Source organism: Macaca mulatta, chromosome 8, assembly GCF_049350105.2.
Source record: "Macaca mulatta isolate MMU2019108-1 chromosome 8, T2T-MMU8v2.0, whole genome shotgun sequence".
Classification (NCBI taxonomy): domain Eukaryota; kingdom Metazoa; phylum Chordata; class Mammalia; order Primates; family Cercopithecidae; genus Macaca; species Macaca mulatta.
Window position 1 is genome coordinate 105049113 of NC_133413.1, and position 17857 is coordinate 105066969.

The 17857-nt window shown below is 40.8% G+C and overlaps 1 protein-coding gene across 8 annotated transcripts in view; it reads left to right on the forward strand.

The window, feature by feature from the left end:
* The window catches only part of ESRP1 (epithelial splicing regulatory protein 1), a 70316-nt gene that overhangs the window by 19693 nt on the left and 32766 nt on the right, over positions 1–17857 (forward strand). For 4 of the 8 annotated variants that reach the window (XM_015145703.3, XM_015145705.3, XM_015145707.3 and 1 more), the window contains exons 5-12: positions 2244–2342; positions 2471–2525; positions 4653–4763; positions 4880–5012; positions 5099–5141; positions 7902–8203; positions 12099–12317; positions 15265–15463. In XM_015145703.3, coding sequence (XP_015001189.2) covers positions 2244–2342; positions 2471–2525; positions 4653–4763; positions 4880–5012; positions 5099–5141; positions 7902–8203; positions 12099–12317; positions 15265–15463 — 1161 coding nt within the window. The remainder of the gene's footprint in view (positions 1–2243; positions 2343–2470; positions 2526–4652; positions 4764–4879; positions 5013–5098; positions 5142–7901; positions 8204–12098; positions 12318–15264; positions 15464–17857) is intronic. The other 4 variants (XM_015145704.3, XM_015145706.3, XM_077943867.1 and 1 more) reach the window with 1 other exon arrangement.

The following is a 17857-nucleotide window of genomic DNA, read 5'->3' on the forward strand; positions in this document are numbered from 1 at the left end:
TGAAGGAAATAAGTCATCTCTACGACATAATTCAAAGTGAAGCAGAAAGTGCTTATGGAGAAGTTGCGGTGAGTTATCCAGAAGATTTAGCTAACTGATCAAGGTAGCTACACTAAACAGCAGATTTTCAATGTACTAGAAACAACCTTCTGTTAGAAGATGACGCCATCCTGGACTAACATAGCTAGAGAGGATAAATCAATGCCTTGCTTCAAAAGTTGATTCTCTTGTTATAGGCTAATGTAGCTGGTGACTTTAAGTTGAAGCTAACGCTCATTAACCATTCTAAAAATCCTAGAGTTCTGAAGAATTATGCTAAATTGACCAGGTGTGGCAACTCATGTCTGTAATCCCAGCACTTTGGGAGGCTGAGGTAGGTAGATCATTTGAAGCCAGGAGTTCAAGACCAGGCTGGCCAACATGGTGAAACCCCATCTCTACTGAAAAATACAAAAATGAGGCCGGGTGCAGTGGCTTATGCCTGTAATCCCATCACTTTGGGATGCTGAGGCGGGTGGATCAGCTGAGGTCAGGAGTTCAAGACCATCCTGGCCAACATGGTGAAACCCCATCTCTAAAAATACAAAAATTATCTGGGTATGGTGGCGCGTTCCTGTAATTCTACCTGCTCGGGAGACTGAGGTAGAGGTTGCAGTGAGCTGAGGTCGTGCCACTGCACTCCAGCCTGGGCGACAGAGCAAGACTGTCAAAAAAAACAAAACAAAACAAAACAAACAAAACCAAGAATTACACTAAGTCAACTCTGCCTGTGCCCTCAAACAGCATCACAGGCTACCAAGGAATCTTTGATGAAAGGAAGAGGCAATGGATGTGGCAAGCTTCATCGTTGTCTTATTTTCAGAAATTGCCACAGCCACCCCAACGTTTAGCAACCATCACCCTGATCCATCAGCAGCCATCAACATCTAGGTAAGATCCTCCACCAGCAAAAAGATTGACTCACTGAGGGCTCAGATGATTAACATGTTTAGCAACAAAGTTGTTAAGTTGTTTTTTATTTTTGGAGACACAGTCTACCTCTCGCCCAGGCGGGAGTACAGTGGGGTGTTCTCAGCTCATGACAACCGCCACCTCCTAGGTTTAAGCGACTCTCTTGCCTCAGCCTCGTGAGTAGCTGGGATTACAGGCATGTGCCACCATGCCTGGCTAATTTTTGTATTTTTAGTAGAGACGGGCTTGGTCGTCTCTTGGTCGTCATATTGGCCAGGCTTGGTCTCGAACTCCTGGTCTCAAGTAATCCTCCCGCCTCGGCATCCCAAAGTGCTGGGATTACAGGTGTGAGCCACTGTGCCCGTCTGCAACAAGGTATTTTTGAATTAAGGCATGTACATTTTTTAAAAGACATAATGCTATTGAATACTTAGTACAGTCAAACCATAACTTTTATATGTAGTGGGAAACCCACAGAATTGTGTGACTTGCTTTATTGTGATATTCACTTTAGTATAGTGCTCTAGAACCAAGCCTACCATATTTTCAAGGTATTCCTCTATTTGATGGAAACACATCCGTATTTTAGAGAGATTCACAAAACTTCATGTGAATTCCTGGTTTCACCCTCAAACCAAGTTTGACCTATGTGTTTTGAAGAGTATACTTTTGGTAAAGAAGCACATTGGCCTGTGTTGACTCTGAGTGCTTGAATTGTTTCCATAATTTGCTGTCTAGAACTAGCATCTGCTGTCATCAAAGGCGGACTATCCTACAGGGCTCCGAAAGTGTTCTATAATGGAATTTCTAAGCAAAAGTGGCAATGTGGAAGTAATGTCACATCAGTAATCTGCGGTGTCCATCTCAAACATTAGGCCAAAAAAAGTCATTTAATACCTTGTATTGATAACGTCACCATATCTTGAAATCAGCATGGTCATTGCCTTGTATGTGCTTTACAGCTTCAGAGAATTAAATATTCTAATTAACTTTGTTGCATACTTTGATTTGAAACGAAATGAAAATGCTCAGTATTCATTTGCTACAACTGGATAGATAAAAGTCGTATTCCTGGTAATATCTCAGGACTGGATTGATTTGGCCCTTTTACCCAAAAGGGCAGTTGGAGGCTAAGTTGAATGACTGACTGATGGGAGGCAGCCATTCTGAGATTTCTAAAGGAAGCTCGGCTAGATCCATCTTCCCTCTCTTGGCTTGGTATAGGTTTAATTTTGATTTAGAAGTAACCTGATTTTACCTTTCCAAAGTGTTTCCTTAACTTAATCTCACAGATTTAAATTTTGAGAAGAATAGTTCAGTCTCTCGATATGGAGCCTCTCAAGTTGAAGATATGGGGAATATAATTTTAGCAATGATTTCAGAGCCTTATAGTAAGTATTGCTTTTATAGTAGTGCAGTCCAGAATTTGTACTATTTTTCTCTTACCTATACTCAAATTTCCTCCTGCAACTTTGTCTCCCTAATCACTAAATGATGACTTGCATGTTCTCATTTTTAGATCACAGGTTTTCAGATCCAGAGAGAGTGAATTACAAGTTTGAAAGTGGGACTTGGTAAGTGCTCAAGTACTATTTATTTGAGCTTTTTAACTTGTTTTTGTTTGTTTTGTTTTGTTTTGGGACAGAGTCTCGCTCTGTTGCCCAGGCTGGAGTGCAGTGGCATGATTTCGGCTCACTACAAGCTCCGCTCCCCAGGTTCACGCCATTCTCCTGCCTCAGCCTCCGAGTAGCTGGGACTACAGGCACCAGCCACCACGCCTGGCTAATTTTTTGTATTTTTAGTAGAGACGGGGTTTCACCGTGTTAGCGAGGATGGTCTCGATCTCCTGACCTCGTATCTGCCTGCCTGCCTCGTCCTCCTAAAGTGCTGGGATTACTGGCGTGAGCCACCGCACCTGGCCTTTAACTTGTTTTTGTTCATATTGTGCCACTTAATTCTTGTCATATTTTAGAAACTTTACTAATCCTTTTAGCTATCCTTTCTCACTGTTAGGTCATCTGTAAAAGAAGGTTGTATTACTTAGAGCTTGGATATTGGGAATAAAATGTAATGACTTAGTGGCATCTTTAGTCACCCTGACCTTAAGTATATTATATGCTCGTATCTGTGATTATTATTTTGGTCTCCCCAAACTATCCAATCTTTCACTTAGAAAATTTCCAAAGGAGAACTTGTAGGCTTTAATAGAGTTCACAATTTTTACTGAGATAAAATTTTACGTACATTCTATAAGTACTTTATTTATTTTCGAGACACTGTTGCTCTGTTGCCCAGGCTGGAATATCGTGGTGTGATCTCTGCTCACTGCAACCTCCGCCTCCCAGGTTCGAGCGATTCTCGTGTCTCAGCCTCCCCAGTAGCTGGGATTACAGATGTGTGCCATCACACCTCACACCTGGCTAAGTTTTGTTTTTTTTAGTAGAGAATGGGGTTTTGCCATGTTGACCAGGCTGGTCTCAAACTCCTGGCCTCATGTGATCCACCCACCTTGACCTCCCAAAGTGCTGGGATTACAGGTGTGAGCCACTGTGCCTGGCTATATAGGTTTCTACTTTAAAGCCAAGGAAATAGCTGGGGAGAAGTATGAAGTGGTATCTGTTAGTGATCGCAGGTAGACCTGTTTGTTTGTAAATCACTCTAATGAATTGAGTATTTGCTTGGTCTCTGAAGTGAATAGAAACTTCTGACAGCTTTGCCCATAGAGACTTTGAGGCCGATTTAGTTATGAAGAAAGTGACTTATTAAGAAAATGTCCTGAGAGAACTGAAAATATGAACTTAGGAGGGATAAGACATCAAAAGGTGTCAAAAAATATAATAAGTGATTTGCAAGTGAGTCATTAAGGTGTAGGAACTCACAGGCATTTCTATGGATATTCTCTGGGATGGCTCCCTGGTTTGATGTGGGGGATATTTTAATGGCAGACTTCTTACCATGCACACATATTCCTCTTGCGGGTTACTTGTCAGCTTTATTCTGATCCTAAATTCGGCTGCTAAACTGGATTTAAACCCCACATGTATACTGGCTAGATTTGAGAATGAATTCAAACCTATATTTTGGGATTCTAGGAACTTTCAGGACATGAGCGTGCCAAGCAAACATTTCCTCTTTTTTTTTTTTTTTTTTGAGATGGAGTCTCACTCTATTGCCCAGGCTGGAGTGCAGTGGCACAATCTCAGCTCACTGCAGCCTCCACCTTCCAGGTTCAAGTGATTCTCCTGCCTCGGCCTCCCAAGTAGCTGGGATTGTAAGCATACACTACCATGCCTGGCTAATCTTCATAATTTTAGTAGAGACGGGATTTTACCATGTTGGCCAGGCTGGTCGCGAACTCCTGACCTCAGGTGATCCACCTACCTCAGCCTGCCAAAGTGGTGGGATTACAGGCATGAGCCACCACGCCTGGCCTTCCTCAGCTTTGATAGATAGATGATTTGCTGAGTGAGCTAGCTGTGTTGGGCCTACCCAGATGGCCATCTTTCTATAATGAACCACCTAAACAGTACTTTGAGCTGTACCCATGTAATTTTTGAGGTTATAAGGAAAATCGAGTAGTATTGGTAGTCTGAACACCAAATAATACATCCTGTGTAACTAGGCAGTTGTCTTGCAGGGGGTAATAGTTGTCTGACTTGCTGGCATTTATCATGCAACCTGAAGTTTTGCTTCATCCACAGCAGCAAGATGGAACTTATTGATGATAACACCGTAGTCAGGGCACGAGGTTTACCATGGCAGTCTTCAGATCAAGATATTGCAAGATTCTTCAAAGGACTCAATATTGCCAAGTTGGTTTTCTTCAATATCTATTTTACTTAATCCCACAGGGGTAATGGATTTTCTATCTTTTTTTCTCTCACTGTATTTTTTTTTCTACTTGCCATCTGTTTTATTATTCTCAAAGGGGAGGTGCAGCACTTTGTCTGAATGCTCAGGGTCGAAGGAATGGAGAAGCTCTGGTTAGGTTTGTAAGTGAGGAGCACCGAGACCTAGCACTACAGAGGCACAAACATCACATGGGGACCCGGTATATTGAGGTATGTCCTCAAAATCTGAACCCCTGGACATCGCGAATGAGAATTAACATAGGCTCAGAAACACTAACTTCTCTGTCTTTTCTCAGGTTTACAAAGCAACAGGTGAAGATTTTCTTAAAATTGCCGGTGGTAAGTGCCTTTTATATAATGTGGCTTTAGTTAATAAGAATATGAAAATTTTGCATATTTAATTTAGCAAGAGTGGATAAATAGGGTCATGAATGGTTTTTATTTTCTACTGTAACATGGGAATAGATTTTCTTCCCCAGAAGTAGAAGCTTCCGGTAATAACAGTGAGCTTAATGTATAACACTTGTCTTAAGGCTTGAGCCAGCCTACTATAGTTAAATAGCCATTAAAAATAGTACTATACGAAGGTGAAAAGGTGATATGAAGTTGTATGCATATGGAAAGGCTAGGTTGTTTTGTTTTGTTTTGTTTGGAAACAGAGTTTTGCTCTATCACCCAGACTGGAGTGCAGCGGCACAATCTCAGCTCATTGCAACCTCCACCTCCCAGGCTCAAGCAGTTCTTGTGCCTCCGCCTCCAAATGTCTGGGCTTATAGGTGTGTGCCACCACGCCTGGCTAATTTTTTGTAATTTTAATAGAGACGGGGTTTCACCATGTTGGCCAAGCTGGTCTGGAACCCCTGGCTTCAAATTGATCCTCCTGCCTCAGCCTCCCAAAGTGCTCGGATTACAGGCCTGAGCCACTGTGCCCGGCCAGGAAATGATATTCTTGAAAAGAGTCAGAAAACTGCTTTCAAAGAACTATGCTGCAATACCTGGGATTATTGCACATGTGCTTCTAATTTTTCTCTAAACTTAACACGAGTCGCCAGAAACATGGTAGTTTTGGGTCTCACAGTATTTTTGGATACATATTTACGGTAATATGGTTAAAAAGAGGGTGGAACAGATGTGGTTTTTATCCAGTTATTTAGTGATTAATAACTTTAAAGGAAGTAACAGATGTATAAAACATTCACTGTGCTTTTTGTCTGATTTTTTTTCTACACATGTATCTAATTTGTAAGTTTCTATTGCTCATTCATATTGTTTTATAATTTCCTTTTAATGTGTTATGAACATCCTACATTACTCAATTTTCTTAAATATTAATTGCTACATAGTATTATATGTACCGTAATATTTTAAAACATCCCTGTTGGAGCTGGGCACATGGCTTGTGCCTGTAATTCCAGCTACTTGGGAGGCTGAGACAGGGAGGATTGCTTGAGCCTTGGTGTATTTTGAGAATGGCCTGAGCAACATAGCGAGATTCTGTCTGTAATAAATAAAATATCCCTGTTGAGGATTTAGAACTCATTTCCAACTTTTGACTTTAATATATTGTGGTAAATAGTTTTAAATCTCTGTGTGCACCACTCATTAGGATAAATCTCTAAAAGAAGGATAGCTGAATCAAAAAATTGTGGACCTTTTCAACAGCCATTTGACACCTATTGCCAAATTATATGAAGATGACTTTCACTGTGTAAAAGAACATTTGTATTCCCGCATTACATAGCCCCGGTGAAAATTTTGCAGCTATAGAACTTATAGGAGCAGCATCCTATTAACACAATTTGCTGGTATATTTTTGCTCCAGTTCATCTTTAGATAAACTCTAAGGCTTCAAAATTCAGGACTTTAGGAGCATTTCCAGAGTTCCCAAGCAATGTTTGATATTGTTTGGGGCCAAATATATTTGGAGTTGCTGTGGTTTTACCTAAATCTTGACATTTTGTGATAGATGCATTGCAACTTGGAGATGGCAAAGTCAATTAATGTTTATATCGTTTCTGGGATTTCATTGTATATGGGCAATGCGATAAGAATTTGCTATTGGGCCTGGGCTTGGTGGCTCATGCCTTTAATCCCAGCTCTTTGGAAGGCCAAGGCAGGCAGATAACTTGAGGTCAAGAGTTCAAGGCCAGCCTGGCCAATGTGGCGAAACCCCATCTCTACTAGTAATACAAAAATTATCCAGGAGAGGTGTAGGGGTGTGTGTGTGTGTGTGTGTGTGTGTGTGTGTGTGTGTGTGTGTGTTTGTGTAATCCCAGCTACTCCAGGAGGCTGAGGCAGGAGAATCACTTGAACCTGTGTGGCGGTGATTGCAGTGAGCTGAGGCACTCTAGTCTAGGAGACAGAGTAAAACTGTGTCTCAAAAAAAAGAAGCACAAAGGAGAATTTGCTATTAGGGAAAATGTTACTAGTGTACGAGTTTCAAAGATACACATTTAAGTATTTGCTATATGACAACACTGTACAAAATGTTTTATGTTAGGCAGAATGTTGATCAATATTGAAAGTAGGTACCCCATATAATCATTATACTATTGTTTTTACTCAAGAGTGTTTGAACCTTTCTTAATTTAAAAAAAAAAAAAAAAAGTAATTGAGTTACTTGCAGATGGTTTTCGGGGGGGGGCAGTAACCAGGAAAAGATTTTTGTTTTTAAAGCCAAAGTGCTTTATATCTGTTACCCTACTTAATTTTCATAATTTATGACATAGGCAATCTTACAGACCAGAAAAAGCACAGAATTGAACTGGACTAAGATTATGCCCTAGTAAGCAGTAAAACCAAGATTGGACCCAGGCATTCTGGCTCCAGGACCTGTGCCTTTAACTACCACAATGACTTACTAGTGATCAGCCCATGATTTTATTGTGTTGCCAGCTTCCTAAAATAAAAAGGATGTTTTATGAAGAAGGGGAGGAGTAGGAGAAAATTCTGATTTCTAGGATGTTATTTTGAATTCAATGGGAGTGTGGGTCTTCATTACGAACTCAATACATTGGCAGGGCTGTTATCACTTTAAAATCGGTAATGTTGATGTCTTAACTATTTCTCTCCCTGCTTCCTGGTATTTGTTTTCCCTAGGTACTTCCAATGAGGTAGCCCAGTTTCTTTCCAAGGAAAATCAAGTCATTGTCCGCATGCGGGGGCTCCCTTTCACGGCCACAGCGGAAGAAGTGGTGGCCTTCTTTGGACAGCATTGCCCTATTACTGGGGGAAAGGAAGGCATCCTCTTTGTCACCTACCCAGATGGTAGGCCAACAGGGGACGCTTTTGTCCTCTTTGCTTGTGAGGAATATGCACAGAACGCATTAAGGAAGCATAAAGACTTGTTGGGTAAAAGATACATTGAACTCTTCAGGAGCACAGCAGCTGAAGTTCAGCAGGTTGGTTTTAAAAACGAGTATGTTGTACCTTTGCATTGATTTCTGTTCTTTATCTCTGAAAACAGTCCTACATTACTCATTATGTTAAAATAAAACTGGCAAAATACTGAAAGTGTAACTGCATGAAAATAGTCTTGATTCTATAACCAAGAGATAGCCACTGTTATCCTGTACACACACAGAAAACATTCTATGTGTTTTTACAGAAATGGGATACTGCTATAGCTGGAATTTTGTATTCTGGTTTAAAACTGTATCTTGAAAGTTTACCCATGTCTGAAAAGTTTCATCTTTAAATATCTCATGGAAGTGCATACTTTATCTAGAAATTCCTCTAGTGTACATTTAGATTGATCTTTTTCTACTGTAAGACATTTCTATGTAAAATGCTTGAACTGTCATCAGTTTGATTTCTGTAGCACTGGATATAGAGCGTGAGCTTTTAAGGTTTTTAATGTGTTGCCAAATGTTATTTCCCAAAAGACTTCATCAGTTTCATACCCTGCTGGTGAGCTCTGTCCTGTTTTTACTAGCTTTCCGCATGTGTGTGTGTGTGTGTGTGTGTGTGTGAGTGTGAGTGTGTGACAGAGTCTCACTCTGTCGCCCAGGCTGGAGTACAGTGGCGCACTCTCGGCTCACTGACACCTCCGCCTGCCCCAGTTCAAGCAAATGTCCTGTCTCAGCCTCCTGAGTAGCTGGGATTACAGGTGCCTGCCACCACACCCAGCTAATTTTTGAATTTTTAATGGAGATGGGGTTTCGCCATGTTGGCCAGGCTATTCTCGAACTCCTGACCTCAGGTGATCCACCCACCTCGGGCTCCCAAACTGCTGGAATTACAGGTGTGAGCCACTGCGCCTGGCTACTTTCAGCGTTTTTGAGGCACAAAATGAGGCAATCACTTCCTCAAAAATGTACTGAGATCTAGGCATTAAACCATTTACAGAATCACAAGCTTTTCAACTGTTCTTGACTTACCAGCCACCAGCTGAACATGTCTTCAGGGATCAGTTTTTCTTTGTAGCAGAAATGGTATAGACTGCTTTTCCAACTTGCTCTTTACATAGCTTTTCCAATTTGCTCTATTTGTGTCCCATAGTAGAATAGTGATTCAAATGATTCCACAGATCTGCTTTGTAAGTATTTAGGATACTTACTTATTTCTGTGAGTTCATCAGAGTCTTGTGTAGCTTCTGCATCCCATTATATGTTGTGATTTTAAATAATTGTGCAAAGTTAAGAACCTTTTTACCTAGTAGAATACCAAAATGATTTTTGTACTTAGAATAAGTTTAGGTGAAATTCTAAATTATTTTTGTGTTCCATTGTACTGGTGCTCTTGAACCCTAAACTAGCTACATTCTTACAGTTTAAAATTTAAATCTGGCCAGGTGCAGTGGCTCATGCCTGTAATCCTAGCACTTTGGGAGGCCGAGGCGGTCAGATTGCCTGAGCTCAGGAGTTCAAAACCAGCTTGGGCAACAAGGTGAAACCCCATCTCTGCTGAAGATACAAAAAAAAAAAAATTAGCTGGGTGTGGCAGTGTGCACCTTTAGTCCCAGCTACTTGGGAGGCTGAGGCAGGAGAATCGCATGAACCCAGGAGGCGGAGGTTGCAGTGAACTGAGATCACACTGCACTCTGGCCTGGGTGACCAACCAAGGCTTTGTCTCCCCCCACCAAAAAAAAAAAAAAAAAATTTTTATACCTTTTTGAAAATGTCATAAGTGCTGAATCTCTAAAATGTGCTTGAGTTTTCAAACATGGCACGCATTCTTCCCAAACCAGGAGAAAAAACTAGATAGAGATGTGGTTTCAGATCTTTACTTGGAAGGAGAGTTTCTTTTATGAAATCATGGCCTACAACAAGCTACTGCAGGTCCTGGCTACTGTGTGTTGGTTTGGGAATAGAGTAGGCTGCCTCTCTATGATTCTACTATGAGTTGCTTTTGGGTGTGTGTTCTCTCTACTTCTCCATCCTTCCTGATGTATTTAATAGGTTTTGAACTAGTCATAGGTTCTTCCACTGTTTTTTCTTCATTACTAGTAATCATTTTATTCAATAAATATTTGAGCACCTCTTAATTGTCAGGTATCATGAGATGCTTCACCATTTCCTGTCCTGAGTTTATCTATTACTACACTAATTTTCTATTCTTGTTCTTCTAATGTTTTTGCTGTGTCTGGATTGTTGATATAATTTCTTTTTTCTTTTTCTTTTTCTTTTTTTTTTTGAGACGGAGTCTTGCACTGTTGCTCAGGCTAGAGTGCAGTGGCACGATCTCGGCTCACTGCAAGCTCTGCCTCCTGGGTTCACGCCATTCTTCTGCCTCAGCCTCTCGAGTAGCTGGGACTACAGGCGCCCACCACCATGCCCAGCTAATTTTTTTGTACTTTCAGTAGAGTTGGGGTGTCACAGTGTTAGCCAGGATGGTCTCGATGTCCTGACCTCGTGATCTGCCCACCTCAGCCTCCCAAAGTGCCGGGATTACAGGTGTGAGCCACCGTGCCCAGCCCCTGTTTATATAATTTCTTATTAAAGTCTTCGTGTCTCTTTTTCATGCCGTTTCTCTGGTGGTGCTGTTTGATTTTTGTCCCCTCTTACTCAGCAACTGAGCAGGGTGTGAGTGGGGAAATTAGTGCATGTTTTGGGGAGGCATTCACTGATTCTTCTGTATTGTCAGTTTATGGGATGTTAAAGGCTAGAGTGATTAAGTTGTTCAGAAAACCTGGAGATGCCACAGATGGCATTTGCCTGAGGACTTCTAGTATTATGAACTAGTTGGCATGCTCTGAGGCAAAAGTGGACAAGAGCCTTGTAATATGAGTGTTGCCTAAGGGCAGTCTTTTGTCTAAAATTCGCCTGACCTATCACCATCTGTTTCCAAGAAAGGTGAATTCTGTGAATCTAGAAGATATTCAAGATCTTGTGTCTTACCACTGTCTCAAATTCACAGGGAAACTAAATTACTATTCATCTTTATAGTCAAGAAATGATTCTTTTTTTTTTTTTTTTTTTTTTTGAGACGGAGTCTTGCTCTGTCTCCCAGGCTGGAGTGCAGTGGCCCGATCTCAGCTCACTGCAAGCTCCGCCTCCCGGGTCCACGCCATTCTCCTGCCTCAGCCTCCCGAGTAGCTGGGACTACAGGCGCCCGCCACCTCACCCGGCTAGTTTTTTTTGTATTTTTTAGTAGAGACGGGGTTTCACCGTGTTAGCCAGGATGGTCTCGATCTCCTGACCTCATGATCCACCCGTCTCGGCCTCCCAAAGTGCTAGGATTACAGGCTTGAGCCACTGCGCCCGGCCAAGAAATGATTCTTTTCAGTTCTTTATATACACCCATTCTGTCTTGTGCTATTATTCATTATATTTTAATATAATCCAGAGTGATTTTTGGCCTGATTCTTTTACTGGGTCATTCTCTATTTCTTGGGTTTGGAGGTGGAGTATGAAGGTAATGAGGGGAATAGTGTGTACTTAGTGAAATGATATCTAATGCATTGCTACAAAAGTCCACATTTAGTGATATGTTCAGAATTGTATAAAAGCGGCAGCTTTAGGGATAATAGTCCCTCATAGATAGTGATACATTGTTACAGGTAGACACTAAGTGTTTAAATGTTTTGTGTTGTACGCCTCACCGTGTATTTGACAAAAATGAGTATCATGCTTTCCCTGCTGAAATGCATGAATCCCTTTCTCCATTACTTCTCAAACTTGCATGTACTTCTGAATCACTTGAAGATTTAGTTCAGATGAAGAGTCATATTGATTAGGTCTGGGGTGGAGCTGGATTCTGCATTTCTGACGAGCTTCCCAGTGATGCCATTGCTGATCTGCGGAAAGCAGGGGAGTAGCACAGCTCTAAATCACTTCTGTTTTGCTTTGAGTACAGGTGCTGAATCGATTCTCCTCGGCCCCTCTCATTCCACTTCCAACCCCTCCCATTATTCCAGTACTACCTCAGCAATTTGTGCCCCCTACAAATGTTAGAGACTGTATACGCCTTCGAGGTCTTCCCTATGCAGCCACAATTGAGGACATCCTGGATTTCCTGGGGGAGTTCGCCACAGATATTCGTACTCATGGGGTTCACATGGTTTTGAATCACCAGGTAAGAACGATACTTAGTGGAAAACTTATTTGCTTTTTCTCACTACGTATGAGAATATCTAATACTAGATATTAGATAATCTATTAGAAATATCTAATATTGGCCGGGCGCGGTGGCTCAAGCCTGTAATCCCAGCACTTTGGGAGGCCGAGACGGGCGGATCATGAGGTCGGGAGATCGAGACCATCCTGGCTAACACGGTGAAACCCCGTCTCTACTAAAAAATACAAAAAACTAGCCGGGCGAGGTGGCGGGTGCCTGTAGTCCCAGCTACTCGGGAGGCTGAGGCAGGAGAATGGCGTGAACCCGGGAGGCGGAGCTTGCAGTGAGCCGAGATCCGGCCACTGCACTCCAGCCTGGGTGACAGAGCGAGACTCTGTCTCAAAAAAAAATAAAAAAAGAAATATCTAATATTAGATATTAGTCTTTGATAAATAAAATTAGTCTTAGATAAATTTAGATAAAATTAGTCATTGATAAATAAAATTAGTCTTAAATTACTTACATCTAATTAAAAAGTACATAGTCCTCAGTTACACACTAAGTCTTTAAGGAAAGACTTAACTGTAAATACAAGAGGTCTTTAGAATGAACTGAAAATAATGCTATCATTAGTATAATAATTCAAATTCAGCTTTGATTCCTTCATCACATATATCCATCACATTATCAATAAGCATCAAGTAGGCACCACATACATTATCAGTCTTGACACAATTTTTCTTATTTTGGCTACTCAACCCTGCAACTCTGCTGTAGTGTTACAGCAATCATGGATGATGCTTATTTTAACAAATAAGCATACCTGTTCCAGAATATTTTGTATCCATAGACTATCTAGAAATGGCTTATTTCGTATTTAATATATACATGTTAGACATCAAATTACATTCAATAGCAAGCAAACTCAATGAAGACTTGTATCCACACCACCTAGAAAGAACAATATGTGTGGATCATAACAGGCTCTCAAATGTATTAATGAGTTGCTGAGAAGCCTGTATCAAAATCTAACGGAATTCTTCTGTATGCAAATGTAAAGTATTTCCTAGATTATTGTCATCTAATTTTTGGTTAAAGAAAATATGTTTACTGGAAAATTAACAGTATCTTGTGCTGTCATAAGCAGCATAAAATTTTACAAACCCACAAGACAGGTATTTCTAATTGAAACTTTGGAACTTTTTTTCTTTTTTTTTGAGACAGATTCTCACTCTCTCGCCCAGGCTGGAGTACAATGGTGTGATCTTGCTCACTGCAACCTCTGCCTCCTGGGTTCAAGCATTTCTCCTGCCTCAGCCCCCCGAGTAGCTGGGATCACAGGTGTCCACCATCATTCCCGGCTAATTTTTGTATTTTTAGTAGAGACAGGGTTTTACCATGTTGGCCAGGCTGGTCTCAAACTCCTGACCTCAGGTGATCCACCCACCTCGGCCTCCCAAAGTGCTGGGATTACAGGCGTGAGCCGCTGCAACCAGCCTGGAACTCTTTATTAAATGCAAAGCTATATTAATTTTTGAAAATGTTTTCTGAGGATTAAGGATTGAATGTAGGCTTATATTGAAAATACTGAATTTTTTTTTCCCTAAATTGCTAATTTCTCACCTTTTCACTTGGAGATTTGGTCACTTCATAACTGTAATCTTGTCTCACTGGAAAGCATGTACCATTGGATACAAGGAGTCAGAAAACCATCCTGAGCCCTTGCCTTCTATACCAGTTTTCTCCATCAGCACATGCTCGTTCTAAATCTTCAGTCAATATTAATATTATACAACTTGTTATCTGACCCTCAGCATGCTTCACTGGTAGGAGTTTTTAATGAATACAATTGCCCACATTTAAGCATCACCAGGGAATTATTTGGTTTCTTATTGAGTCACCACTTCTAATAACCCAGAGGCCATTACTCTTTGATTAACAACAGTATTTGTCTCTCTTTGACTCATGTGACCTACTGTGATTACACTTGGGGAAAGGTTCTTAGATGATGGGCAAACTCTTAGCTGCCTTGAAGATGTTAGGTTTCCATCTTGGACTGGGTTTGTTGCTAGTTTCCCTGGTATGGTAACTCTAATGGTAACTTGCATGGTAATAATTTCATAGTCCTTAAGAGACTTACTGAGAAAACCATAAAATAAGAAAGTAGTCCTATAAGCTGATCATGTCTTTTTCTCCCCCATAAAACATTCATGCTCAATAAAACTAAGGCGTTCTACCTCTGTGGAACACAAATCTACAGGCTTGGTTTGAAATAGGGGATTTTAGCAAGCTATTACTAATAGAAAATATCTATTAGTAATACCTGTTTGACCAAGGTAGCGCTGTAAGGAGTGAGAGAAGGGCTCCCAAGCAAGGCTGATGATACATACAGCTCTCACCAATCATCACTGGGCCTTGTACCTCCCAAATTCCTTGCCCCCAAGCTACATTCCAACCCAGGCCTCAGGGATAAGGGAAGAGTGAAAGGGATATGGCAGGTCAGTGATGAACTGAGAGTCGAAAAAGAACACCGGTTTGTTCATTTTCCTGTAGGAGAGTACCTAAAGCTCCAGTGCTGGTTCTGTTACTAGCTTTTCTCAATTGAATGAGATTTAATCAAATTTCTCAGAAGAGAAGAAAAACTAATATACGATCCTATATTTTGAAACCACAGTCTCAAGGAGACCCTTTCAAAACCTTGTAAATCTGATACTAATTAACAAGTGAAAAAGGCCCATTTTCAGCTATGAGCTCTCAAAACTGTTTCTTAAAGGTTTTGTTGGTCATTCTGGTGATCAAGTGATGAAATGCAAGTCAGGTTCCAGCAGACCACACCATCACCCGGATTTTGTGGCTGAAATATCTGTATTATGGGTGATTGTCACTTTGCATGTTCTATAAGCAACCATTTCCTTGTTGAAGGAGACAGTCTCCTTTTGTTTTTATTCTTCCCCCACACACTCAGGGCCGCCCATCAGGAGATGCCTTTATCCAGATGAAGTCTGCGGACAGAGCATTTATGGCTGCACAGAAGTGTCATAAAAAAAACATGAAGGACAGATATGTTGAAGTCTTTCAGTGTTCAGCTGAGGAGATGAACTTTGTGTTAATGGGGGGCACTTTAAATCGAAATGGCTTATCCCCACCGCCATGTAAGTTACCATGTAAGTTTTTCTTGGGTCTTGGCGCTATTCTACGCTATATGCTGGTAGGTGCTTAAGCTGCTTTCGTAACTCTCTGTGCCCCTGGTTCTTTCTGAGGCAGGCGAGGTGGTTATATAAGGTTCTCCCATCTGTAATCGGTAGTATCTGGTAATCATTTAAGACCTTGGTTGTGGACACCCATAATTAGAGATGCTACAGATATGCTTTCAAATTATATTCCTGCTTTTCCAGTGATAAGCACTTGATTTCTGAAGCTTAGTGTGCTCCAGATAAGCACTGACTCTGGGAGGCAACCTGGCTATATAGATAATTTTAGTACGCATTTAAAGTCAAAATAAAAGTATGGCTGGATTGTTTTTCTTTTCTTTCTTAAAACATACTAACCTTTAAGAAGGTCGGTTTGATGCACATGTTGCATTTAACTTTTTGAGCATCAAGTCTTTTTTGAACATTTTTGAGCATTTCTATTGCTCTCCAGGCTATCTGGAATGAGCAAGTTAGCAAAAACAAAAAACAAAATGAAACAAAAAAACACATAGATTAATTAGCCAAAGTTTCCATTGGATCACAGGATCAGTGCTTAATTTCAAGCCATGCTCTTGCTCATTGGCACCTGGGTGCAAGCCATCTGGAATCCTGTTTGAGGGGAATAAGCCCTGTAGTATATGAAGTTCTAGTTAGTGAATAAGGAACATATGGGATCTGATGTTAAAATTTGAGTCTTTTTTTACACAATTTCTCCTGTAAGTAAGATGTACCTTCTTAGGCCTGTTGGGTATGTTTAAAGAATATAGTATTTGCAGTACAGTTCAAAGATAACTAAGAAAGTAAACTGGATTGTGTGCTTGATTCCCATAAAGTGGGGGATTCGGGCACCTCACTTTCTAATAAGAGGGACCTATACTAATAATCTTGTTTGGTAAAGTATTATTTGTAGAACATTCAGTGGGGCTTAATCCTTTTTATCTTTTGAATTTCTAAATGCTAATACTCCATTTACCTGCTGCTTGCTGTTGGTGAATATCTTAGAGTTGATCATTAATGAGTATGAAGTTTTGGAAATTTATAATTGGGTTAAGAGATCTTACAGTAATCTCAATTGTATGTCTTCAGTATATAAACCACTGGTAATGTCAGTAGCTTTTACGATATCCTTTAGTGATAATCTGTCAAACATTGTAGGATAAAGCCTCTTGTGTGACCCAAATTCTGCTTTTGGAATATCCTTTCACTTGTCTATCCTCCTGGTCATTACAGATTTTTCCTCTGAAGACTTTCATTTTTACCCATTTTTCCTCACAAACCCCCAAATAAAAAAGATTTAAAATCCATGTGTCAGCCAGATACAATGGCTCACACCTGTAATCTCAGCACTTTGGGAGGCCAAGGTGGGAGGATCACTTGAGGCCAGGGGCTCAAGACTAGCTTGAGCAACATAACGAGACCCCTATCTGTACAAAATGTTTTTAAAAGCCAGTCATGGTGGCACACACCTGTGGTTCCATGGGGAGGCGGAGGTGGGAGAATATCTTGAGTCCAGGAGATTGAGGTTGCAGTGAGCCATGATCGTGCCATTGCACTGCAGCCTGGGCAACAGAGCAAGATCCTACCTTCAAAAATTCCCATAAGAATATACCTTCAATACTTACCAAAAATGATGATAACATTTAGCCATATTTCTTTTTAGTGGAAGAGCTTAGTTTTTTAAAAACAAAATTCCAATTTTTATGTAACTAATACCTGTTCTACTGGACTTTTTTTTTTTTTCCTGCCAACGCACTTTAGGTGGTTGCCTAGTCAGCCACCACGCCCAGCCATGTATGTTTGTTTTATTGGTGTGAGGCACTGTCCTGTAATGAACTGCTTGATAGTTTTGAAATCAGAATATGAACCAGGCATGGTGGCTCACGCCTGTAATGGCACTTCGGGAGGCCAAGGCGGGCAGATCACCTGAGGTCAGGAGTTTGAGACTAGCCTGACCAACATGGCAAAACCTTATCTCTACTAAAAAAATACAAGAAATCAGAATATGAGCACAGGCTGCTTAACTTTCTGTAAGACTTAGGTGCCTCAATTTGTGTTGTTGGTCTTTCTCTTGCACAGTTTTTGATGAGTATGAAAGAGGCCCTCAAGTTAAACGTGATATCAATATGTTGACCTTTGGTCTGTATGCCCATATTTAGCTTGCTGTCTTATTTATCTCCATGGAAATGTAGAAACTCATAAGAACAAAAGACAATTTGAATTCAGCTTGGAGATTTTTGTGGGAAAAAGTTATCCCTTGGGCCTCTGCTGATTGCAAAATATGGTGGTTCTAGGTTTGAAGCTTAAAGTCAGGCACCCCATATTAATTCAGCATCTTGTCTTAACCCTTCTGTTGGGTATAGATGGCCC